We start from the raw sequence: 26,577 nt of genomic DNA, 5'->3' as shown, positions 1-26,577 counted from the left end.
TGCAGGAAGGTCAAAAGATCCACTCATTGTCTTGGTGAATTATTTTGTGTAAACCTGTGATATTTCAGGAAGGTTAATTATTAGGTGTAAAACTGTGTCATTATAGGATAGTTGATTATTTGATGTAAATTGTCATTGCAGGATGGCAAATTGCGTGGTGTAAACCTGTGTCATTGCAGGAAGGTGAAGTATTTGGTGTAAACCCATGTCATTGCAGGTAGGTGAATTATTTGGTTTAAACCTGTGACAAAGTCACAGTGCAGGAAGGTGAATCATTTGGTGAAATAATGTGACATTGTGTGAAAGTGAACCATTTGGTGTCAAGCTGTAACACAGCAGGAAGGTCCAATGATCCACTGTTGACATGATGAATCATGTGGTGTCTAACTGTGACATTGCAGGAAGGTCCCATGATCCACTGTTGACATGGTGACTCATGTGGCGTCAATTTGGAACATTGCAGGAAGGTCCAATGATCCACTGTTGACATGGTGACTCATGTGGTGTCAAACTGTGACATTGCAGGAAGGTCCCATGATCCACTGTTGACATGGTGACTCATGTGGTGTCTAACTGTGACATTGCAGGAAGGTCCAATGATCCATTGTTGACATGGTGACTCATGTGGTGTCAAACTGTGACATTGCAGGATGGTCCATTGATCCACTGTTGACATGGTGACTCATGTGGTGTCTAACTGTGACATTGCAGGAAGGTCCCATGATCCACTGTTGACATGGTGACTCATGTGGTGTCAAACTGTGACATTGCAGGAAGGTTCCATGATCCACTGTTGACATGGTGACTCATGTGGTGTCAAACTGTGACATTGCAGGAAGGTCCATTGATCCACTGTTGACATGGTGACTCATGTGGTGTCAAACTGTGACATTGCAGGAAGGTCCAATGATCCACTGTTGACATGGTGACTCATGTGGTGTCAAACTGTGACATTGCAGGAAGGTTCCATGATCCATTGTTGACATGGTGACTCATGTGGTGTCAAACTGTGACATTGCAGGAAGGTCCATTGATCCACTGTTGACATGGTGACTCATGTGGTGTCAAACTGTGACATTGCAGGAAGGTCCCATGATCCACTGTTGACATGGTGACTCATGTGGTGTCAAACTGTGACATTGCAGGAAGGTCCCATGATCCACTGTTGACATGGTGACTCATGTGGCGTCAATTTGGAACATTGCAGGAAGGTCCAATGATCCACTGTTGACATGGTGACTCATGTGGTGTCAAACTGTGACATCGCAGGAAGGTCCCATGATCCACTGTTGACATGGTGACTCATGTGGTGTCAAACTGTGACATTGCAGGAAGGTCCCATGATCCACTCAGGAGCAGTGGTGGCAGCTGGTGTGTCTCAGGGTCGCTCTACAAGCCTGGCCTTTGACTTCAGGGTAAGCTGTTTTTGTTGTTGACTTATTTCATGTTAATAATGATACTGGTGATGAATACTTGTTTAGTGCTTTCCTCCCTTACAGGGAAGTCAAAGTGCTTTACAAGAAACATAAAAGATCAAACACACAAAAGCATACTACCACTATCTGTGACTGAAAGCCCTTGTTGGTGATGTTGAGATAATCATTCATGGCTATGCCTGTTGCCTGAGCAACTGACTGATTTCTGATCAGAGATCTCAGCTTGTTTGATATTTGTTTTATCACAGAGAGAATACGATTTTATTTCTTGTTTTATCAGTTCAAGAGTCACTTGTCTTGTTTGCTTTTGAAGATTGGAGCTGTAATTTTGAAAACATAAATGAAACAGAAAGTTGTGTTTGTGTATAATTCTTAATAACATATTTATGGAGGTTCACTATTATTATGTAAAAAAAAAAAAAAAATTCTGAAATATGCTTTATTATTTTTATTTATTATATATTGTTAGTAAAGTATTTGATTTACTCTGTTATTGTGCTGAACACAGCATATCATGTAGAACCTGAGCTGGGATAGTATTTGAGAAAGAAAGATTTTAGAAGCTAACGTTATGACAGCATTTGTATATCAGGCATAAATTCTCAGCATTGTAAGTTACGCTGTTTTGATTTTTTTGCCCCCAGATCTTTAACTTCTTCCGGACGGATCAGGAGAAGCGTGACTTTGTGTCAGGCGGGGCAGCGGCAGGAGTGGCGGCAGCTTTCGGCGCACCAGTGGGGGGCATGCTCTTCAGTCTGGAGGAAGGGGCTTCCTTCTGGAATCAGGGGCTGACCTGGAGAATTGTGAGTCTGGATGGCAGCGGTTTGGGAACTCTGTGTCTGAGATATTTTGTGGGGTGGGGGTGTGTAGGGGGGGAGGGAGGCGCTGGTTGTGTGTATGCATATGTGTTTTTGTATGTATGTTAGTATGCATGTGTGTGTGTGTTTGCACATGTGTATGATCAGTAAAATAAATCATGACACTACAGAAATCCATTTATTACCTGAGATGCCATGACAGAGTTAAGCGTTTTGGGAGGATGGAGGTGGATGGATGGTTGGATTGATCCAACCAGACGGAAAGACAAAGAGACAGATTCATCCATCTGTTCACAGACTGGCATCAGCCAGAGTGAAAAAACTGATAACATCAGCAGTTTTAGTCTGGAAATAACAAATTCAACTCAGAGAAGTGTTCGCGAAGTGGATGACTGTAAGGTCCCAGGCTTAGCACTTGACCCCTAGAACATTTCATGACGCTGGAGATGGTCAGCTTTGAAGGATTCTCATCATAGTTTTTAAGCTGCTGATGAGGTTTGAACCAACCCACAGTTTCACAGCTGTCCCTTCAGAAGGCTAACCATTGCATCACGCTGGCTTGTGGGTAACAAAATGTTGATCTTCTATCCACCTCTACCCTCTTGTTCTTACCTTCACCACCCTTCCACACCTCTGTTCCCTGTACCCACCGCAGGCCCAGTGTTGGTTTTTTTTCCTGGTCTCACACTGGTTATTACCCCACTTGCAGTTTTTCTCCGCCCTTATCTCCACCTTCACCCTCAACGTGTGGAGGAGCTACATCAAGGAAGAACCATGGCAGCTGTCCAGCCCTGGTCTCATCAACTTTGGGGAATTCAACGTGAGTAGGCTGTGAACACTTAGCTGAAGATTGAGTCATCTGGAGGTTCATTTGGTTCAGTTACATAATAATACACTTGATATGAACCTTTTTTCTTTCTATTTCCTTATGCGTGGCAGTGAAGGGTTCTGCAGAGTGATGGTGTTGACAGACATATATAGACAGACAGACAAACCAGCTGGTTGACTGACAGATAAATTGTTTGACCATATTATGACCATCCAACTCACCAAACAAGAGAGAAAGTAGGAAAAGCATGTAGTATATAAACCAGCTCCTGTATCTCTGAAGCAGAGTGTACGGCACAAGGTCGTTTCATGTTCAGCATGCATGATGCAGTTTGATCTTGTCTTGTGATCAGCCCAGGTTTCATCCTACAAATATTCTCACAAGTGCCCAAAACACTGATTGTGCAAATGTCAAGGTATTAAAATGCATCACATAAGCGCTGCAACTGCTGTCGCTCTGATTCAATGTGTGTGTGTCTGTGTGTGTGTGTGTGAGTGTGTGTGTGCGTGTGTTGTAACTGATTTACTTGTAGAAAGTTTGAACATTCAACGAAATGGCTGTTATGAATCCTTGTTACAACAGTCATGTTGATGTCACAAACTTAAGACATCTTTACAGAAAAAAACGTGAAGAACAGAATCAAGTGTTGTTTCAATAACCATGTCCTGGAACACAGTGGATACAGTCTGAATCTGGGTTGTGTGGTGCAAAGCTGATTTACTTATCCTCTGTTTCAGAACATGACTTACGAGGTGTGGGAAATTGGTATATTTGCCATCATGGGATGCATCGGTAAGTGTGTGTATGAGTGAGTGTGTGTGTGTGCTGAGTGTGTGTGCTGAGTGTGTGTGTGTGCTTGAGTGTTTGTGTGTGTGTGTGTGTGCGTGAGTCTCTGTGAGTGTGTTTGTGTGTGTGTGTGTGTGCTGAGTGTCTGTGTGTGTGTGCACGTGAGTGTCTGTATGTGTGTGTGTGTGTGTGTGTGTGTGTGTGTGTGAGTCTCTGTGAGTGTGTTGGTTTTGTGTGTGTGTGTGTGCTGAGTGTCTGTGAATGTGTGTGTGTGTGTATGCGTGTGTGTGTGTGTGTTCGCATGAGTGTGTGTGTGTGTGTTCGCATGAGTGTCTGTGTGGGGGGGGTCTGTGTGTTTGATGGTGAGAGAAAGTTAGACTGGTGGTTGACTGGCTGGCTTGCTCATTGTTAAAAGAAAGACAGTTTTTGTTTATTAGATACAGAATCATTGTTATGTACCGTAAAGTTCGGTCTATAAGCCGCGACTTTTTACCCCAGCTTCAGCCTCTGCAGCTTATACAATGATGCAGCTTATTTGAGGATTTTAACGATCCCGGGAGTGTCACGTTCTCTTCTTAGCTGCCCTTCAACTCGCCAAAATCATGATTTCTGTCCATGAATTTTTGGATGAGCTTCAGGATAGTGTGCTAACTGTTCACATTTTATAAATCAAATCCGCACACATTAAAGCCTTCAGATCAGCATTCAGTTCTACTCTGCTCAAGCGTACACCCTCATCATGTCGAAAACGCGACGTTATGCCTATGATGCAGCCTTCAAATTGAAGGCGATCGACCTAGCAGACGACAGTGCAAGCGACGAACCAGCAGCAACCTCCACCTTCATGTTCATGAAGTGAAACCGAGGCTGAAGTCAGTGACAAGATGGCGGAGGAAGCTGTGCTGGTTCTCTTCAACTCGGACACTGAAGATGAAGATTTTAGTGGATTCAGTGAGCAGGATGATGTTGAATAAATGTGACTATCCCTAAATTATGGATCTTAATTTCGTTGTGTTTATTATTATTTTTGGCACTAGCTTTTCCTTTTCTTTGTGTTGTTCCCGCTTGTGTTTATTTCATAACCTACAGTATCGACAGCTTTTCTGTAGAATCAGTATGTGTTCCGGTACCGGAAATAAGTGCGGCTTATAAACCGGTGCGGTTTATGTATGTATACAGTTCAATTTTTTCCAAAATTTAGTGGGTGCGGCTTATATACCAGTGCGCTCAATAGACCGAACTTTACGGTATTAATTATTTATTTTTGTTGATAGAAATAATATGTGTGTATATATATATATATATAGAGAGAGAGAGAGAGAGAGATTGACAGACATTTGTAGAACATTTGTTTTTTTCTGTATGTTCACAATTTCTTCAATATCAAACCATACAGACTGGAATATTCATGTGCATGCATGCGCGCGCGCGCGCACACACACACACACACACACACACACACACACTCTCCCCACCCCCACCCCCATCCGACATCCACTCCCACAAACAAACACACACACACACACACATTTGTGCCTATGCCTGCTCACAAATAAAAAGACACGGTGTTACACATTTCAGTCAGTGATAGATGATAGACAATAACAAAGGCTTGTTGACCGCATGTGGCACTACTGGTTTCAGGTGGAATTCTCGGAGCTTTCTTCATTGTGATCAATCAGAAGCTGACTCTGTATCGCAGTAGGTAAGCTTACCCACTCCCTACGCACTCCCTTCCCACTCCCTTCTCTGTCTCTGTCTTTTTTTCTGCGTATGGTTTTCATTTGGTTCTGCTTTTAAAGCAGAGAATCATTCTCTTCATGCACTTCATTGACCTTATGCTCTCAACAAATCTGCCAGTTTAAATTGACATTAGGAATTTCTTCTGTCACTTCATGTTTAATAAGGAGTTTTTATTATCTTAGGTTAATTTGTGAACTCTAAGAAAAACTTCAAGACACTGTATTGTCTGATTTGCACAGATTGGATAGTGTAAATAATGCAATGTTCAAAGGGGAGGTTACCTGCTTCTGGGAGGTTATCGGCCGTAGTTGCTTTCGTTTTCTCCGCATAGGCAGATAGTAGTTTGCACAGGACAGGAATGTCAGACCCCTGCCAGAGTCTGCACTAGTTGGGTCACGGTAAGTATGTTATTTAAACGTAATTTTAGATAGAAAATTTCCTTTTGAGTACAGTTACTTTTGTCCTGATGTGTGTTTCCAATTTGTTAAAAAATATTTGTCATTTGGTGCTTTGGTGCTGGATGATATACAGTATTGACAATCAGACATATAGAACAGTGCATCAGTATTCCAGAATTAGTTGTGATTATGTTACATTCACAGACTGACATTTTGATCATAAGCTTTTACTTTTCAGCTTAGTGTTTCCTTATTGAAAAATGAAAAAGTTATAAAAAAAAAAATATGAAAAAATACAACAGAAAAACCCTATGAAGTTGATGTTTTTATTCAGAGACTGATATTTTCATAATAAGCTTTTTACTTTTCAGCTCAGTGTTTCCTCAAGGAGAAAAAATCCCGATGAAGTTGATGCGTTTGCAGGTACATGTACAGCAAGTTCTTCCAAATGTTTGAAGCTGTCATGGTGGCCATCACTACTGCTGTTGTTGGCTACATCTCCATTTACGTCAACAATGACTGCAAACCCATGAGTGAAAACAAATCAATGCATGTGCAGGTACCACTACTGCTGTTGTTGGACTATATCTGATACTGACTGTTTCTCTCTCTCCTCCTCTTCCTTCTTTTAGAACAAATGCTTCAGTTTTACTGAGCACAAGAAAATGTTGTGTGTTACAGATAATAAGTAAATAGATAAGTAAATGTTTTAGTCTGTAATAAGATATACATTATCTTCCCAGTAGAAAAGAGTATACTTAACTGCGGTACCAGTATCTGTCATATTTTAGTATGTTGATTTTTTCTTTCTTCTGTATTTGGACTTCATCTGAAATGTTTTTGTCATGGACTATTTTGACTGCTAGACGTTTGTTTGATGAAGTTTCCTCAGTTACTTGGAGTGCACAAACATTGGATTCTTCCTTCTTTGGGGATGGTTTTTATCCCATGTCTAGGGTTGCCTGAGTTAGGGATCAGCTCAGATCTGCTAAGAGACGGGCGCAATAGCCAAGTGGTTAAAGCGTTGGACTTTCAACCTGAGGGTCCCAGGTTCAAATCTCGCTAACGGCACCTGGTGGGTGTAAAGGGTGGAGATTTTTCTGATCTCCCAGGTCAACATATGTGCAGACCTGCTAGTACCTGAAGCCCCTTCGTGTGTATATGCAAGTAGAAGATCAAATACGCACATTAGAGATCCTGTAATCCATGTCAGCGTTTGGTGGGTTATGGAAACAAGAACATACCCAGCATGCACACTCCCAAAAACGGAGTATGGCTGCCTACATGGCGGGGTAAAAATGGTCATACACGTAAAAGCCCACTTGTGTTCATACAAGTGAACACGAGAGTTGCAGCCCACGAACAAAGAAGAAGATCTGCTAAGAGAGATGTTGGTAACAGTTCCTTTCTTCATGGTCCAGACAACTTCAGGTTTGTAAGTTGTTTGATGTGAGAGATGCAGAAATGCGTTTCACAGGCACAATCTTCTCTCTTGCCTTCTTTTTATTTACTTTGATGATTCCCATAGTTTCGTTTAGAATGAATCTGTTGTCCCTCATTTCTCAGATGCTAAAATGTATTAGGTTTTAATGAAGTGGTTGTGTGTGTGTGTGTGTGTGTGTGTGTGGCTGTATTTGTTGTCCAGTTTTTCTGTCCAGATGGTTACGACAGTGCCTCCACAAACCTGTTTTTTGACACTCCAGAGTCCAGTGTGAAAAGCCTGTTTCATGAGCCATTGGGTAAAAAAACAACCTTACATTTTCTTTGCAGATCCAACCATAAAGTAGAAATCCGTTTAAAACAAACTGAACACAACCTGTATAACCAGCAACAGCCAAGTCACTGCCTTGCTGATTACAGACATTCTTGTGGTGTAGGATAGGAACAGGAATGCTGGGCATTGTTTCAGAAAAGATTTGATTCTGTGATTAGATATATATATATAAGTAAATATTTTAATCTGTAATAAGATATATGTTATCTTCACAGTAGAAAAGAGTAAATAGTGGTTTGGAAAACTAACTCTCTGTCTCTGTCTCTCTCTCTCTCTCTGTCTGTCTATCTGTCTCTTTTTTGAAGGAATGCTGCTGTTTAAACTGAGCACAAGAAAATATTGTGTATTTTCAGGTAGGTGAGTGATACAGTCTTTTCACAAGCAAAAGGGGTCGATAACAGTATTTGGCGACTTGTTTCACATGTTAGGTCATTGCTGAAAATGAGTGTGTCGCTTGTTGCCCCCAGGGTCCTACGAAGCAGTGACCTTGACCTTCTACACCCTGCTGTATTTCTTCCTGGCCCTGTGGACATACGGTGTCAGCGTGCCCAGCGGTCTCTTCATCCCCAGTCTGCTGATCGGGGCGGGGTGGGGCAGGCTGGTCGGCATGGGTTTCCAGTTCATTCCTAACGTAGGTGCTTACTTGGGTCTTCAATCACATGGGGGTTGGGTGGGGGAGTGGGGGGGGGGGGGTTGTTTGTGTTGATGCGGAAAGGCCAGGGCTTGGGGGACTATATTGTGTGGGCATGTGGAAGGGTCGTGTTGCTGTTGGCTTTTGGCCCAATGTGTGTGTGTGTGTGTGTGTGTGTATACATACGGCTAGATGGTCCTTGTTGAACCCGACGGACGAACCACACACATACTTACGCCTCTGTGGGGGGTGGGAACGTTGATGTGGGAAGGCAGGGCTTGTAGGACTATGTTGTGTGGGCTGCAGAAGGGTCATATTGCTGTGGGCCTTTGTATTTTGGCCCAGTTTGTGTGTGTGTGTGTGTGTTTGTGCCTGTGTGTGTGTATGTATGCCTCTGTGTGTGTGTATTTGCATATGTATGCCTCTATGTGTGTCTATATATACATATGCCTCTGTGTGTGTGCTATGTGTGTGTGTGTTAGTGAGTGAAGAATATATTATTGCTGTAAAATCTTGCAAGTTTTGTAGACGTGGAGTTTTGTTTGTATATACATGAGCACCTGCATGTGTGTTCATGTATTTTATTTATTTATTTTGAATTTAGCACACTTAGAGAAGCAGGCAGTTAGTTGTGCTGGAAGGACAGTATTTCATTCCTGAAAGTCAATAATGGGGATACACAGGCAGCACTGTCTGACAGTTCAGTCAGTTTGATCAGGACTGAAACAGACACACACAAACCATCTGAAGTTCTCAAGCATGATCTGACTTATGAAAGCATAACTGGTCCTGTGTCTTGTCAACAGATGGAAACAAATACTCAGCACCTGCATGTGTGTCCGCGCATGCGCGTGTGCACACACACACACACACACACACACACACACACTTTAAACTTTGTTCTTCATCCACACTCACACACACACAAAAAAAAGGAATCACGCATTTGATGATACATACTATACCATGACTAACTGGTGCAGAGAAATCAAAAATGAGGTGTGGCTAGTCACCCCCGTTAGTGTATTACCTCCCCTGTGCTTTCAGTTTCAGGTGGATCCAGGAAAATATGCTCTGATTGGTGCTGCCGCTCAGCTGGGTATGTGGTTTCTTTTTAATCTTCTTGTGATATTTTGCCAGTGCATTCGGAAACTTTTGGTGGAGGAAGGGAGAGAGATGGGTGGTGCCATATACTTATGAATGTTTCTTTCTTGCTTGTTTTGATATAATTTTTCTTTCTTTCTTTTTTTTTATGTGTGTGTTTTTGTTTCCTTCTTTGGAGTTTTATTTCCGAAAGTCTTTGAATGTTCAGGAACAAAAAAACAAACAAACAAAGAAACAAACCAAAAAATGTGTTGCAGAGCCAGGTAGGTTAAGAGTGGAGATTTTTCTGATCTCCCAGGTCAACATATGTGCAGACCTGCCAGTGTCTGAACCCCCTTTGCAGGAGATCGAATGTGCATGTTACATAGCCAGCATGCACATCCCCGAAAATGGAGTATGACTGCTGATATAGTTGGGTGAAATTGGTCATACACATAAAAAAAACAACCCACTCACATATACCATTAAACTTGGGAACTGCAGCCCACAAATGCAGAATGATAAGAAGACAATATTTTGGTTTTGTTCAGGTGGTATCGTGCGCATGACGGTGAGCCTCACAGTCATCATCATGGAGGCGACGGGTAACATCTCTCTGGGTCTGTGCATCATGATCGCCCTCATCTGTGCCAAGTGGATGGGAGACTTTGTGGGCAAGAAGCTAGGATGTGAGGTACGGCTTGTGCATCAAGACATCAATCGCACTGCTTTGTGTGTGTGTGTGTGTGTGTGTGTGTGTGTGCTTGATTGTTTGTGTGTTGTGTGTGTGTGTGTGTGTGTGTGTGTTGTTGTTGTTGTTGTTGTTTCATTCATTCAGTGACATTTATTTTCATACCTTCACATGTAAATAGATAACAAAAAGGATAAGAACGATAAAAAGTAAAAGAATACAAGAATGGAAACTGGTCTTAGAATTCTTATTTCACAGAATACTTACATGAGGATATTCAATCCACATATCTAGGCTGCAGTTCACTCACTCATTGACTTTGTTTAATTTATTATGTGCCAGACTGTAGTTTGAATCAGTTAGATACAGTAAGTTTATTCCACCAAACAGGGAGTAAAATACAAACCCCCCATTTTTGTTTGTTTTGAAGCTTGGAATAATTTGTAAAATGTATTTCATTGTCATTTATATCTGTCGGTTTTGGGAGCATTTTGAGCTCAGACAGGGCTTTTGTTTGTAAGATAAACATTGTTTACGTATCACAATAGCTTTCTTCTGACTGTGTCTGTCTGACTCATCTCTATATCTTGATCTCCAGGTTTCTTTTTTTTTTTTTTTTCATTCACCACTTTTACTGTCATGAAAAATGGGCATTCTGGAATGCTCTCAGTGATTCTGTCATTGATTGTACACAGATAGTTATACGTTTTGAACGTTTCAGATATATTGGCTTTCATTATTGTGTACAGTTAACTTTTGCACACTGTTACCTTTCTCAGTGAAGATTGTCGAATTTGTTCTTTACCATGTGTGTGTGTGTGTTGTGTATGTGTGTATGCTTGCATGTGTGTGTGTGTGTGTGTGTGTGTGTGTGTGTGTGTGTGTGTGTGTGACATGTTTGCAGCATGGTATTTATGACATGCATATCCACCTGGCCAGTGTTCCTATCCTGGACTGGGAGCCTCCACCGCTGACTGCCACCAAACACGCCAGGTGTGTTGGCACCTTGACTTTGGGAACTCTGACTCTCAGTATGATTATATCATTCAAAAGTGCATGATCCCTGCCTTCGTGGTATGGCACACGAGGCATGGAACCCGCGCTTAGGCACCCAGCGAAAATCGGACCCCCAACAGAGAAAGGAAAGACAGGATCGACTTAGAGGTAGAAAAAAACGAACGAATCGAGGGTGCCGAGTCGAATCGAGTACACAGAATGTAAGAATACAATAAACACAAGCCGCATGCAGCAAAATAAGGCCAAATGAATACGCTTAATAGCCAAAAAAAGCGTAAGATGAGACAGAGCGTAAACCTGACAAGATGGCGTGGAGAACCTTGGCCAAAGGAATGATTCAGCGCTTATAGCTTTTAGAGGCGTTTGATTAGCTGAGAGCGGGCGGGCCCGTCTTTTCACTGTTAGCCGCGCGAAATTTGGCCAAGCTGAGCAAACCGATAGGCCTAGTTTGCATCAGTTTGACATGGTAAGTATATGTAACATCAAACATGGAGTATAATACAAACTCCTCCTTTTTATAGCACATGGCTACAGAGCACTCTGGGCTTTACAGTGACACTAAGAATATTAAAAAAGATATTTGTATAAAAAAAAAAATGACATAAGAATAAAACAGTGCTCAATATATTTAAAACAAAGGCACACACACACGCATTCCTGTTTATTAAAGACCCAGGCACACACACACTTTTCAAACATGCGCACGCCTGCACACATCCACGTGCGCACACATTCACAAATGCCCCCATATGCCTGAACACATACATAAACATAAGTATATGTATTAAAGTTTGATCATATATATACGCATATGTGTATATGTGGTGTACAGATAGTGGTTTGTGTTGTTGTCAGGGAGGTGATGAGCCACCCAGTGACAGTGTTCAGGATGGTAGAGAACGTGGGTCACATTGTGGACGTCCTGAAGAGGGAGCTGCACAACGGCTTCCCTGTGGTGGATAACTATGACCATGATCACCACCAGGTCAGTCAGCACCCACCTGTCTGTTGTGTCTGCAGCACTCACTGGGTGACTGTGGCACTGTCTTCATTTGTCAAACTCTGCTGCACTTGGTGTTGTTGGTTTTTTTTGTGGTTCTGTAGTATTTTGTGTTTTGATTGTGAAAGTTCAAGATATTGTCCAAGACAAATTATTACTTTGTGAAAATCGGCTGCAGATAATGGGTTTTTTTTATGTTTTTATGCCTGTGTTTGTGCGTGCTGATGTGTGAGGGTTTGTTGTGTATATGCACAGGCATGCGTTTGTTTAAAAAGGGTGTGTGTCAGCCAAACCCTGTGTTGGCGTAATTGTCTTAGAACATATTCAGAAAAATAGGGAAGACATATCTATGAAATATGAGCTTGTCCAAACATACAGACACACTCACATTCACACACACACACACACACACACACACACACACACACACACACACACACATTGCATACCTGGCCTGTGTCATAATGTCATTTCAATGAAAACATAAAAACAACAAACTGAGGAATGACACCTTAATATGGTCTAGCATGTCTCATATTATTGTATGATTGAATATTAGTTTTAACTCACTCTATACTGCCCAATGACTTCCTTCATTATACTCTCTGTACTGGCCGTTTGTTTGTGTTACAAGAAAAATATCTAAAAAAGAATGCAATTGCATACAGCGGTGAAATTTTGTAGCAATATAAAGAATAGAATGGACAACATTTCGCAAAGTTTCGAAGCACTCACTTAATTATTGACTGATTTGTCATAATTTGAAAAAAATCCACGTTTTTCACAACTGACATGAAGGGGGTGAGTTTTTCTCATATAACAGAAATTTTACAAATGTGGCCTTTTGTAACCATAGACACCTCCTAATTGTAGCAATTGAATGAGCAAATGTGTATGCGCAGTGGATGTCCACTATAGAATCAGTTTGCATTCGACTTTGAGCCACAGTACTTGCTGAAGTTGACGGAGACGCCATCTTGTCAAGCGAGTGAGCGAGAAAGGTGACTGTACGCTCGCATGTATTGAACTCAAACAAAAGCATTTTCAGCCACAATAAAAGTACAGGTGCACTTTTTGGTGACTGTAGAACAGAGCTGTGCAGTTTAGTTTCGCACAAAGCCGTTAACCTATAAACTACGAATTTTTCAACTTGCGGTATGCTATAGCGTACCACAATAATGAAGCGTTGTGCGCATGAGGTACGCTATAGCGCACCTTAGTATAGAAAGAGTTAATATAGGAACATGTGTTTTAGAAATATGTGTTTTTAAGTATCTTTATATTTTTACTTGGTTATATATATCCTTTTTCTTTTCTCTGCATTTTCACAGAACTCTGGTCCAGATGAGACCTTTGGAAAATTCCGAGGAACTATTCTCAGACACCAACTGATAGTACTGCTGAAACGGAAGGTCAGTTACACTTGTTGTGTGCAGATTCATCTTTCTTTCTCTCTGTCTCCCTCTCAATGTGTCTCCCCCTCTGTCTGTCTCTGTATCTCCATTTCTCTGTCTCTGTCTCTCACTCTCGTTTGCTTATCTGTTGACCTTGGAATTTTTTACAGGGATACTTTTTTTCTTTTTCACATTCTCTAGCATTTACTACATTTTCATGAAGAAAATAGTTATTTCAGGCTATCTTTTCTTCAAAAAAAAAAAAATTGTGAAGTATTTTATTTTCATGCATACTTTATACACTAAGATAAGTGCTGTCTATTTTCTGCTTTGATTGCTCCTTTTTTCGAGACATCTGGGTTTCAGTAAATAGAGTAACATAAAACTTAATTGCCTGTGTTTTTATGAACTGAAAATGAAAGTTACCATTAAAGAATGCAAAGGTCTTTAAAAGTGATTCTTTAATGTAAATGTTTATTGATGTATATGTATATTGGCGTATATGTTTATTGATGTATATGTTTATTGATGTGTATGTTTATTGACGCGGTCACACTGTGTGTGCAGGTGTGGGTGGAGAACCCAGACTACAACAAGCTTGTGAGGTCACTGACGATGTTGGACTTCAGGGACAATTACCCTCGTTATCCACCAATTCATGTAAGTCATGCATTGATTATCTCTTTCTTTCCCTGTCTCTGTCTGTTTCTCTTTTCTCCCCGGACACAAACTCACTCTTATTTTATTTCTATTTAAATGGATGCTTTGTAAGTAATTTTGGTTGTCTAGATCTGGAGTTGCTCCTCCATCTGAACAAGAGTGTGTATCAGCTCTAAGTCAACATTTTGGTTTTGTTTTTTTAATTCTTCATCTATTTCTTCCTTGGATTTCTTTCTTCCTTGGAAGGAAGGTGGCAGAATGGTGAAGACGCTCAGCTGCCAATACAGGAGTCCATGAAGGTCTGGGTTCGAATCCCGCTCTCGCCCTCTCTCCCAAATTTGACTGGAAAATCAAACAGAGCATCTACTTTTTCAGATGAGACAATAAACTGAGGTCCCATGTGCAACATGCACTTGAAACACAGAAAAAGAACCCGTGGGAACGAGAGTGTTGTCCTCTAGCAAAATTATGGAAAAAGAAATCCACTCTGATAGGTACAAGAATACATAAGCACGCACTCAAGGCCTGACAAGTGCATTGGGTTATCCTGCTGTCTGACATTTGCCTAGCAGATGTGGTGTCGTGAAAATGGATTTGTCTGAATGCAGTGACGCCTCCATGAGAAACTGAAACTGAAACCTCCTTGGGTTTATCTTCTTTTGGAAGTGTGATTGAACAGTTGCTCAACAGAAAGTTATGTGCCCTGACCTCTTCATCGATCATCAACACAATACTGATGAGTATGTGATGTTTGAGTCTGCCGACTGCTTACAACATAATTTGTCAGACTATGTAACCATAGAGCACTCGTCATCATAACAGCCGAAGAAGAAGAGGCAGAACCTGTTAAGACAGTATTATCTTTTAGTGGATACACCAGATCAGTCTTTAAATCTGTTATGACAGTAACATGTCTTGGGCAAGTCAAGCACATTGGATTACAAACCAGTGAAAAAATAAGAAAATCAGACCACAACCAATTATTAGCGTGGCCCTTCAAAAAGATAAAAAGTGTATGTTAGCTTGAGTCATTTGTTTTATTATAAATTGTTAGAGAATTATATTGAGATATGATATATTCCATCCCATTCTTTTTTCTTTTTTTTTCTTTATCTTATTTCATTATATTTATTTCTTTATTTTTTTTTTTTGGGGGTTTTTTTGTCAGTGGATTTGTCAGGAACTGATATCAACTTTTGTCTTGGTCATTTAAATCTTGTTTTGGTACCAAGTTCAGGGTGTGATGATTGATAAATCTTTGTGAATGTCTGGAAGTAAGAATGAGGTCATAACTATATACCATGGTAAACCACTGTGTGATAAGTTCTGCTTCTGTAACATTATGTTAATGAAATGTATATCTGTGTGTAGCCTTTTTTTTTCACTAATGATAAATTGTATTAATGTCTGTTGTGTAACTATTGAATTCAAATGTCAAATGTCAAGAACAATATATATATATATATATATAGAGAGAGAGAGAGAGAGAGATTAAATATTAAATCCAGGCCCAGATGACTTTGTTTTTTAAACTTGGGATTGACTACCAAGATTATGTATATATATATATATATATATATGTGTGTGTGTGTGTGTGTGTGTGTGTGTGCGATTTTTTTATTTGATTAACTTATTTATAGGCCGATATGCAGCACTTAAAGATATAAGATAGAAATAAAAAACACAGAGGTGGGTTAATTATTATACAAATGTTGTTGTTGCTTTTTCAGCATATTAGTATATCACCCATTGAGCGAGAGTACAAAGTTAACCTGGAGCCTTTCATGAACACATCACCCTACACTGTGAATGAGGTTGGTTGACTTCATTCATCTTTTGTCAGAATCAGTTCTCTGTGTGTCCTGTCTTGATGTTGTAGTTAACACTATAACAGCTATCTTATTGTTAGATGTGATAGTGAGTATCCTGACAGCTGTTTTATTGTCAGAGATAATAGTATATTATTTGTTCGTTTTTCAGTTTGATAGTTTTATGTCTTTTCACAAAAAAAGTGGTATTTGATGATGAGGGGGTGAGGGGGTGGGGGTGGAAGAAAGTAACCTGCTGGAGTGGGGGAGGAAAGTCAGTGTTCAGGCAGTGAGTAAGTGTGTGTGTTAAAGTGTAGTGTTTGTGTGTGTTTTCCAATTTCAGAAAATTTCTGTTTATAATGTCTGGTATCAGACAATGAAAATAGTATTCTATCTTAACTGATGTTGTTGTTAATGATAAACACCCTCATATTAGATTTGTGCAACAGTTGATGTCCTTTATTGTGATTACTGCTACATATTTTGTTGTTGTTGTTGTTTTTGGTAGGGGGTGGGGGTGGGGTTGTTGTTTTGGGGTGGTTTTTTTGTTGTTGTTGTTTTTTTCCAGAAGATAATGACATTCTTCCTATTGTACTGTTGTAGTTTATTCACTCTGTGTCTTTGTTTCAGCCATTGATATCAGTCTTTCTAATTACCTGACATTTTCCATGCTTAATATCTGGTGAATCCCAGACATTTATTATTTCTGTCATTTTTCAGGTAAAAATGTAACAAATTCCAGACATAAATTCCATTTGTTTTTTTGTTGGTTTTTTTTTGGGTTTGTTGTTGTTTTTTTTGTTGTTTTTTTGTTTTGTTAACTTTTTTTTTATTTTAAATTTTCAATTTTGATTACACATACATATTTAACGTAAGTACTAAAATACATTCGTTTTATACAACACAGTTGACTAATCTCAGGCATCAGTGCCATTAGCTGGAATGTTCTTTCTTGGAACAGTGTTTATATTCTCTGAACTGTTCATCCCATGATCATCTTCTTCTGCAGCACTTGTCGCTTTCTTTTTTTTCTTTTCTTCCTTACTTGATGGTTCTGTTTTCTCAGTTCAACATTCCACAGTGCAGTTACAAATCCTTTCACACACATTGAATGTTATTTCAAACCATCAGTGAGCTTGTGGGTTTCTCAGTGTCTGTTGCATGACAATTTAAAATTGATATGTATTTGTTACAGACAGCATCATTTTCCAGAATATTCAAGTTATTCCGTGGTTTGGGCTTACGTCATTTAGTGGTGATCAATGGGGATTCAGAGGCAAGTTGTTTTTTTTTCACACTGTACTTTTGAATGTTTTGTGAACAATAGAGAATCTGCTTAGTCACTAAAAAAGGTGTGTAGTATATCATGTGTGATCATTCCAGATTGTGCAGTCATTTGGAAGACAAGCAGTTACATAGTAAACTGGTAATGTCACTAGTATGCCCAAAGATCTTTATTAACTCTGATGATTGAAAGGAAACATATATGCCAGAGAATGTTATTAGTTTTTAGAAATGATTATTTCAGTATTTATTAAAAATAGTGTGTGTGTGTGTGTGTGTGTGTGTGCATATATATTCATAAATATGGGTGCAGGCAAATTGGTGTGAATGCATGCAGTACATACACACACATATGTCTGCGGATGCTTGTGTATGTGTGCATGCAGACTGGTGTATGGTGGCCTTCAAGAATGACTAATGTAGCCGGGTTGGCTACAGTCTTCGTTGGGCCAGCTTAGCAGATGACTTTTGTGACTCGCCGAAGGTTACTAAGGAAGTTTGTAAATCGGTCACAAGTTATCTCCCTTTACAGGGAACCGTATGATTTTTCATCAATTTGTTAAATTATAAACACTTCTTTTTAGATGAGATTATAGTTTTTATGTTATTGGACTTCAGAAAGATCATACTTCTCAACTGTAATGATATCATTTGGCCAGGTAGCCTATAACTCTTTAAAACTAATATTTATGTGAATGAATTTTGGCGCGATCTTCGAAATCCACTCAGTTCAAACATACAAAATACCTTCGTTTTCTATAAATCGATATAATTGCCGTGGAATTTAGATTGTGCATTAAAATGTAAATGATTAAGCTTTCTTCTCGTGTACTGCTTTCCGTGTACACCTAAGTTATAGGCATGCGATAGTACGAAATGTCTGACAACATTTGGGCCCCACAAAACTATCTCTTCTTCAAGCCATTGGAATTCGTCAGTGCTGATTTGAGCAAAATACGTTTTTACAATACCTAGACATTTTTATAGCGTGTCTTGCAGATGTTTGCATTTCTGTTATCAATCTGATTCATATCATACATGTATAGTTGTGTTGTAGTTGGTTTAAACGAAGTATTTCATTGTCGATCACAAGTGCCAAAAACACTGCCAAGCGGTGCCGACACGGGAGCTGTCCGTTGAGTTTTCTCTTGAATTTTGACATAAAAAATCTTTCCTCTAGAAGCAGATTCTATAGATGATTTTTATATAGTTGAAATTCAGGATTTTCAGTTACTTCACTGTTGCAATTACATTACATATCCCGACATTTTAATTGTTGTAATGTACAAAAATGATACATGAACTCGTTAAAAGCTCGTTCATTCAGTGACTCTTTTTGTTTACAGTTTTTAACTACAGCAGCACATTAGGGTCAGTGGCTAGAATGTAAGAAACATTATTCTGTATGCAAAAACAGTTATCGTGAGCACAAAAGCAGCACATTAGGGTCAGTTGCTAGAATGTAAGAAACATTATTCTGTATGCACGAACGATTATCATGTGCACATAAGCAGCACATTAGGGTCAGTGGCTAGAATGTAAGAAACATTATTCTGTATGCAAGAACAATTATCGTGAGCACAAAAGCAGCACATTAGGGTCAGTGGCTAGAATGTAAGAAACATTATTCTGTATGCAAGAACAATTATCGTGAGCACAAAAGCAGCACATTAGGGTCAGTGGCTTGAATGTAAGAAACATTATTCTGTATGTGAGAATGATTATTGTGTGCACATGGGCAGCACATTAGTGCCAGTGGCTGGAATGAAAGAAACGTTATTCTATAAGCATGAATGATTACAGTGTGCACATAAGCAGCGCATCAGGGCCAGTGGCTGAAAGGTTGGGTGCTGTGTTGGCCAGGTGCTGGGAATGGTGACACGGAAGGACCTGGCTCGGTACCGGGTGACGCACAAGAAGGGGAAGATGAAGGTGGAGGAGCTGCTGTATTCCCATGGCTTGACCAACGAGTGACCACTCCCACCTGTCCATCCACCCCACTGTGTTCTGTGTTCAACACACACTACCTGTCCAATCCACAGACAGTACTTTTCTTTTTACCTGTAATTTAAAATGATTGAAATGATATATATATATATCTCTCTCTCTGCCGCTCTTCCCCACTCTTTCTGTCTTTCTGTGGAAGTGCATGCTTTTGCATGCTGTCCATTTGTTTAAGTACATTATGCAGCTGTTATCATTTGTTGACATGGTTGACCTGATCAGGTCAGTTGTTTTCTCACATCAGTGTGTTTTGTTGTTGTTGTTCACTAAATCCATGACTTGTTCTTTTTTTTTTCTTTTCCTTTTGAAGAGTTGTGAGATGACTTATTTTTGTCTCAAGTCCAAGTCTTACCATGTTTTATACAATGGGCCGCTCAACTTAATATCTTTGAACTAATGTTTTGTCATGCACCTGAAGGACTAAGGTTGATCAGTTTCATGAGAAAACAGGTGCACATTTGTATGGGACATGGGTTTTGTTTGTTTTATCTCATTTGTTTTTGTTGATGTTGTTGTAGTTGCACCTGTGTGTTTGTTTGGTTTAAACAATATAAGAACCTTAACAAGACCTTTACTTAAGTGTTTAACAGTAACCCAAAGTTTTAGTATCCACCAACACACGGAACTGAGCAGTAAATCCAATCCAGTGTGAAATCACTTTCACATCCACCTTTTTATTTCCAATGGAAAGCAAGCTCAGTGGTTATTTCCCACAGAAACAGATGGGTCAGAAGTCAACCTGTGATAAAAGAAATAAGACAACCCTGTGACATTTTCAGATACAGTACTAATTTCACTATAGCACAGTATGATTTCTAATCACACACCGGTTATGGGTACATCTTGACAAAAACAGGGTGAATACTTGCTGAATGTTAGTCATATTGACCACTGCATGTAGTATGTGTAATATATGATTGGTATATATTTATATAAAATTGGTATTGACATTTATCATTGTATTTTGTGCTGTTAAGCAAGATAAAGCCTTAGTGACTATTCCTTCATTGTTGTAATTGTGGCCTTTTTATCCTTTATCTCTACATCCATTCACCAACATTCCTGTTTGTCTCCCCTGTCAATCACTCACTCTTTCATTTTCTATTTTTGCTCATCCCAATTCAGTGGGTATACAATTTCAATTTCATTTGGTTTAGTTCTTGGTTGAAGGACTTGGATAAGTATGATTACATTATGATGAATCTGTGTCACTGTGGTATTGGCTAGATAATGTAGTTCAGTTGTCTGTTGTTGGTTTTTCTAAAAAAAATTTTTTTTTTTTTTTAAATGAAATTAGATTATATAAAAAAAACTATAAAAAAAAAAAAAGTAAGCAACCGAAAAGTATAGTTGTTGTTTTTTCCTTAAAAGACAAACACACAAACAACAACAACAAAACAACATTAAATGAATAAGCAAACAAAAAAACACAAAAAGACATTTTTTTCACATTTACATTATCTGTAAAAAAATATTTTAAAAATCTGTTGGATTGATGTTTTGAGTTTCTGGTTAACATTATTCATATGCTCTACATGTTGATCACTAAAGTCTTTAGGAAAGACTGCCATTGTTTCTTTTTGACAGTAAGAATTTGAAATGAAAACACATGAATGCATGTACACTTATGTTGATGTGATGATATTAGTAGATCAAAGTTGGTGAAACAGAATATGATATTTTGCATGGGCTGCTCAAGCACTTTTAAACAGAATCATATTTAACCCTTTGAGCACTGAGTTCCTGAGCAATTTTAACTCTTCTGCCTGAGCTTCTGAGGCAAAATTTGCAAATAATTGGTATTAAACCCTTTGAGCCTTGACCACCGCTTTACCGGTGGTAGAGAAAAATGACATAATACCTAGCCACCGGTTGAGCAGTGCGTAAACACTTGAAGCGTGCAGAGTCTCAACCTGGCTCGTCAGGGCAGAAATCAGGGACAAAACGTGCGAGAAAACAACTGTACACAACACAGCAAGTAATTGATATGCTTGATGATTTATCGGAAGTAGAGTATGACAATGATTACTCTGATAGTGAGGTGGAATTCGAATCGGATGATTTTGCTACAGATAGTGATGTTGAAAATGAATCTGAGCATGCAGAATCAGTTGATCAAAGGAGGCGTGTCAGGTTGAGACTCTGCACGCTTCATGGTAGAAATCGATCTTTTTTATCCAAAGCACATGCACAAAACACAGTGAAAAGGCGCGGCCATGTTGGTACTATGTTCACTGACGTCAGAATATTACGGTTTTTCTGATTGGCTCTTCAATATAAGTCAACCAATAGCAAAACATGACACAAGTGTTTACGCACCCCTCAACCGGTGGCTAGGCATTATGTCATTTTTCTCTACCACCAGTAAAGTGGTGGTCAGGGCTCAAAGGGTTAACAGTGAATAGTTTTCTCTCTCAAATATTTAGAAAAAAAACCCACCAACTTTAACACTAGCAGATGTAAAATAAAGTTATTGTGCTGTTCAGTTTTTGTTTCTGTTTTGTAAAGAATCAACATCTACTAGATATTTATTGTAGTTTCCCTGCATGTGATCAGTATCTTTTTACTACGCATACCTTTTTTCTTTTTTCTTTTTTTTACGTTTTGGAGAATTGGTTTTAATTAAAATTTACTTATGAGGAACCTGTTATGCATATTACTTAGTCTTTTTCTCCATTCATGGGTCTGTTTTAATGAGGCTTGGACCAAACGATACAGTTTGTCAAATAAAAAAAAATAATCCTTTATTTGGTCCATGACCTTGTTGAAGGTCACATGGTCATGGATGTTTTTAGAAATTGTACTGATATTTTTAAAATCATTGTTCTAATGAAGGTTGACATGCAGATGCAGTGACAAGAATTTCCCAAACTTAGAGCTTTCAGATAGATGGCCAAGATCACAAAGTGGAGCTGGGCTGCTCACAAGCACAATGATTTATCTGTTAAGTTAACCCCTGAAAACAGAGTATGGTTGCCTCAAAAGCAGGTTAAAAACGGTCATACATGTAAAAGTCCCCTTGTAAATATGAGTAAACATGAGAGTTGCAGCCAATGATTGCAGAAAGAAGAAAAGAAAGAATCAGTCAGCAGTTGGCCATAGCTCATAAGGTCAAGTGGTATATTTCTTTAGTTGTGTTTTTTCTGTTCTGATTTTCATTTGTTGTACAAAACTGTAGAATGCAGCTGTGTTGGCTGCCGAGTACCAGTGACTTTCTGGTGTCACAGTAGGGTTCATATATTTGCCTGTTGGCAGCTTTTTTTCTTTATTTTTTGTGTGTGTGTGTGTGCCAAATTTAGAATCAACACTGGCTGTATTGCATTTGATCAAATGGACACAAATATTATCAAAATCTGTTTAAAAAATGTTTACTTTAACTTTTCTTCTTTTTTTTCTTTTTAATGTATCATAATTTTTATTTTTCTTGCGGACTGTTCAACTGTGATAAAATGACATACAGATACAGAAAGTTCAAATGGTGAGTTGGAAAAAAAAAGGGGGGGATAAAAAGGATAAGAGATAGTTCAAGTGGCCTTCAATGCAAACTCAAGATAATTCAAGGCATTTGTTTTAAATTTTCCAGAAGTTTGAAGGTTGGTTATATTCTAATTAGTAACAAATATCAGTGGTGTCTTTTGAATGTGATTCTTCCATTTGAGCTTGCTGGAAGGTCAGTGTCATCAGCGAAGATATTTTGTATATGTATCTACATCAATGAAATGGCGAACATGTATTTGGCTGAATGCTCTTTTTCTTTATGTTTTGATGTTGTTGTAGCAGCTGTTTTCCTAAGGTTGCCTGCATCCTGAGATTTAGACTTGAACATCACCAATGTAAATAACATTTCTTTTTTTTTTAAATAAGTTATTTTAGTTACCATTTGTCATAAGTGCTTTTTACAACTGTTGATAGTAAGATATTTCTTGCATGTATACTCTGTGTGTGTGTGTGTGCTTACAAGTGCAATTTCTTTCTGTTTTTTCATGTTTCAAATTTTGTGATCCTTTATCACTGTATTTGTTGATTTGTGTGTGTGTGTTTGTTTGTTGTTGTTGCTTTTCATTAATGATTATGTAGTAGTTGTTTTGTGTTTTATTTTGTTTTTCATGCAAAGGTTTATTTTGCAAATATGTGTATGTTCTATCCATTATTTTCCAATCAAAATATTATTTGTTTATTTGTGTTCATTGCCAGAGGCAAATCAACTGTATTTATACATTTTATACTCATAATTATTGTCATCTGGTATGCCAACATTGATGACTTGATTCAGCTTCTTGTCTAAAAGCTTATTGTCCATTCTTCAGGTACATGACCATTGTTTTCATGCTACAAGGTGGTGTTTTGTTATCGCTGATGTTGTTTTTTATGTTTGACAAAATCATCATAGTCTCATCCACCTGATGCATGGCTGAATCAGTCTTGCTATGCTGTGCTGTCTTCATGCTCATGGGTAAAGTCAGGTTCATTGTTGTTCTGAACCCAACTCAAAGCTTCATGATATCCATGCATTGGCTACAGCATGTGTAGTGGCTCAGTGTGCTCAAGCTTGACTGCCACTGCATGTTCTGTCTGACATGTGGAAAGTGCAGTCTTTTTATTTTAGTCAAGACAATAGATCAGGCAGTGCCCAGCAAAACAGAACAGCTGTGCAGTGCCCAAGTCTAAGGGCTGTTTCTATGACACATGAAATCTAAACTCATTAGAGCAGTATAAACCAGCAACAACAAAAAAAACAAACACTCTACCCTTTGAAGGCAGAGAGTAAGATGGCAGCTCTGCTGGACCCAAGGTGTATATTAAGTGAGTGTACAGTCCAAAATGTCATGTTTATATAAATCCTTTTTGCTTGTTTTTGTATTTTAATAAGTGTTTTGAGTTGTTGTTTTCTAATTAGGGATGTGCCATTTGTTCCAATGAACTATTTTTTCATATTAATTAGGGATGTACCATATAATGCAAGCACATTGTAGCCTGAAGAAGGAGTTACCTGACAATGGATCTTCTTGCCACTCACCTCATGTACAGCTATTCTGATGCCGTCATTCTTCCCATAGCTATCCAGGAATGACCTCATTGGCTGCGTCATCTAAGGTGGAAGACAATGCTGATTGTAGCAAACTGGCTACTTGTTCTTTTTCCCTTCTCACTTTCTCAGTGTGTGTGTGTGTGTGTGTGTCTTTGCTTTTCTCTTTCTCTTTCGCTCTTTCTGTCTCTATCATAAAGATCCGCAGTGTCGTAGTGATAAGAACAGGTATGTCTATCTGTCAGCCTTTTACTCTCCACTCCATCTTCTTTTTTTCTTTTTTCTGTTTTCCCCATTCCTTTTGTTCCTTCTGTCTTTGGGTGTGTGTGTGTGTGTGTGTGTTACATTTCATAATGTCATCAGTCAGGCTCAGTCATGTGGACACATGTGGCATTTATCAATCAGCATGAGAACAATTATTGTGTTGGTTACTGAAGCATGACTTAATATGTGATTAACATTGTTGCCTGCTTCTTTATCAGCTTATGTTGATATTTATGTTGATTGCTAGTGTAGCAAATCATCTTTTAATGTTGTTGCCGATTATGAACTTCATTTTTACTCTCTTTTTTTTTCTTTCTTTCTTTTCACAAGCAGATGAGTGTTCATTTCCTTTATTTTATTTATTTCATTTGAAATGTTTTTATTGTGATGTAAAATTTTAGACACAGCATTTTGTATTTTAAACTTTTTTTTAACTTCATGGCAATAAATTGTAAGGAATGGTACAATACAGGGCAGGGAAGTGGGCTGGGGATGGAGAGGACATGGGGACAGAGTGGAAGTGTGTGGCGGGGGTTTGGGGGGCGGGGTGCATCAGTTGGTTTCACATACTGTAGCACAGTAAGATTCATGTTGTGTTGTATGTTGCTTGGACAGATTGCCATTTGGCTCATTTGTTAACATGTTCTTATCACTGCGGACCTTCTGCCAATAGTGCAGTGTTTTGTGTGTGGTTTTGTAGTTGTTGTTTTTACAAAGGTAAAATAGTGCAAGCAATCACATTCACATGCCTGACTGTGGACATGTGTTTGTGTGTTTTGATTGGTAGCCCAGACCTGGCCACTGCGCTGTGGTCGGCTGGACAAAATGTGCTACGATTAACCAAGAGTAGACCTGTGGTATCACAAGACTGGTGGATGCAACACTGCTACTTCTGATTCATATTGTGGAACAATGTTGTGGCTGGAGTATAGATGTTATGACTGGAGTGCAGCATGCCCCTTTGTGCAGAAACAAGAACTCACAGCAACAAAAGGCTTGTCCCTGGCAAAATTTTGTAGAAAAACCCACTTTGATAGCAAAATAAATACACTTGCAAGCAGTAAAAAAATTTTAAAAAATTGAAGGGGTGGGGGGTGGCACTTTCATTGTAGTGACACGTTCTCACTGGGGAGAACATCCACAATCGCACATAGAGAAATATGTTGTGACAAAAGAGTAATACAATACAACAATAAAATACAATGGAGGAATGGACAGAAAAGTCAGGATTACATTTTCTCTTTTTCATGGGCATATGATAGAGTGCAGCTCCTGTCTTCATTTGTTTTAATCAAAGAATCACACTTTCTTTTTAAACGAAGCAGGTGTACATACTAAAGACATTAACTGATCATCTTTTTTTTATTTACAAAATGGGCACATTTACAAAACACAGCTGTTTTGTTGATATTATTTACAAGACGATACATATCCCTTGTTTCTGGGCTTTGAATGTCTTCTTGTATTTGTTGAAACAGAATGCAGAATCCTTAAGTGTACCATAATTTTAAGTTGACAGAATGTGGACTCTTCCACTGTTTGTTGCACTTTCACAATACTATGTGTGGAAACGATATTTTCCTTCATTTCACGAATACATCCATGCCAGATAAAAAGTGCAAATACATGATGTATTTGTTTTTCTATATTGTCTGTTTATTTGGTGTTGGTGGGTTGATTTTTGACATAACTTTATCATTGAAACTACTTTTGTTACTGAAATTCTTTTTGTATCTAAGTTTGTACTGTTCACTGGACTTAAATCTCTGACTTAAGGCCAGACACTACAGTCAAATAACGACTTTTTTTCTCTCCGACTATATCTCTCTTTTTTTGTCTACTAGGTGTATCATCACTTGTGGATCACAAAAAAAGTGTTCTTAGATTTCTGTGAATACCTGTTGCTATGGAAACAAATCAAAATGACCACC

At 38.8% G+C, this 26,577-nt stretch overlaps 1 protein-coding gene across 2 annotated transcripts in view; it reads left to right on the top strand.

Moving 5' to 3' along the window:
• LOC143279753 (H(+)/Cl(-) exchange transporter 7-like) overlaps nt 1-26,276 on the top strand; it is a 33,980-nt gene extending 7,704 nt beyond the window's left edge. For both annotated transcript variants that reach the window (XM_076583883.1, XM_076583891.1), the window contains exons 7-23: nt 1,332-1,415; nt 2,081-2,239; nt 2,964-3,074; nt 3,821-3,875; nt 5,514-5,574; nt 6,434-6,569; nt 7,656-7,749; nt 8,252-8,415; nt 9,463-9,514; nt 10,050-10,192; nt 11,094-11,182; nt 12,062-12,191; nt 13,538-13,618; nt 14,168-14,260; nt 15,991-16,074; nt 17,264-17,344; nt 19,216-26,276. In XM_076583883.1, coding sequence (XP_076439998.1) covers nt 1,332-1,415; nt 2,081-2,239; nt 2,964-3,074; nt 3,821-3,875; nt 5,514-5,574; nt 6,434-6,569; nt 7,656-7,749; nt 8,252-8,415; nt 9,463-9,514; nt 10,050-10,192; nt 11,094-11,182; nt 12,062-12,191; nt 13,538-13,618; nt 14,168-14,260; nt 15,991-16,074; nt 17,264-17,344; nt 19,216-19,326 — 1,728 coding nt within the window. In that variant the 3' untranslated portion in view covers nt 19,327-26,276. The remainder of the gene's footprint in view (nt 1-1,331; nt 1,416-2,080; nt 2,240-2,963; nt 3,075-3,820; nt 3,876-5,513; nt 5,575-6,433; nt 6,570-7,655; nt 7,750-8,251; nt 8,416-9,462; nt 9,515-10,049; nt 10,193-11,093; nt 11,183-12,061; nt 12,192-13,537; nt 13,619-14,167; nt 14,261-15,990; nt 16,075-17,263; nt 17,345-19,215) is intronic.
• The last annotated feature ends 301 nt before the right edge of the window (nt 26,277-26,577 follow it).

The sequence above is a fragment of the Babylonia areolata genome, chromosome 1, assembly GCF_041734735.1.
Source record: "Babylonia areolata isolate BAREFJ2019XMU chromosome 1, ASM4173473v1, whole genome shotgun sequence".
In the NCBI taxonomy this organism is placed as follows: Eukaryota; Metazoa; Mollusca; class Gastropoda; order Neogastropoda; family Buccinidae; genus Babylonia; species Babylonia areolata.
This window is presented reverse-complemented; position numbering and strand designations above follow the sequence as displayed.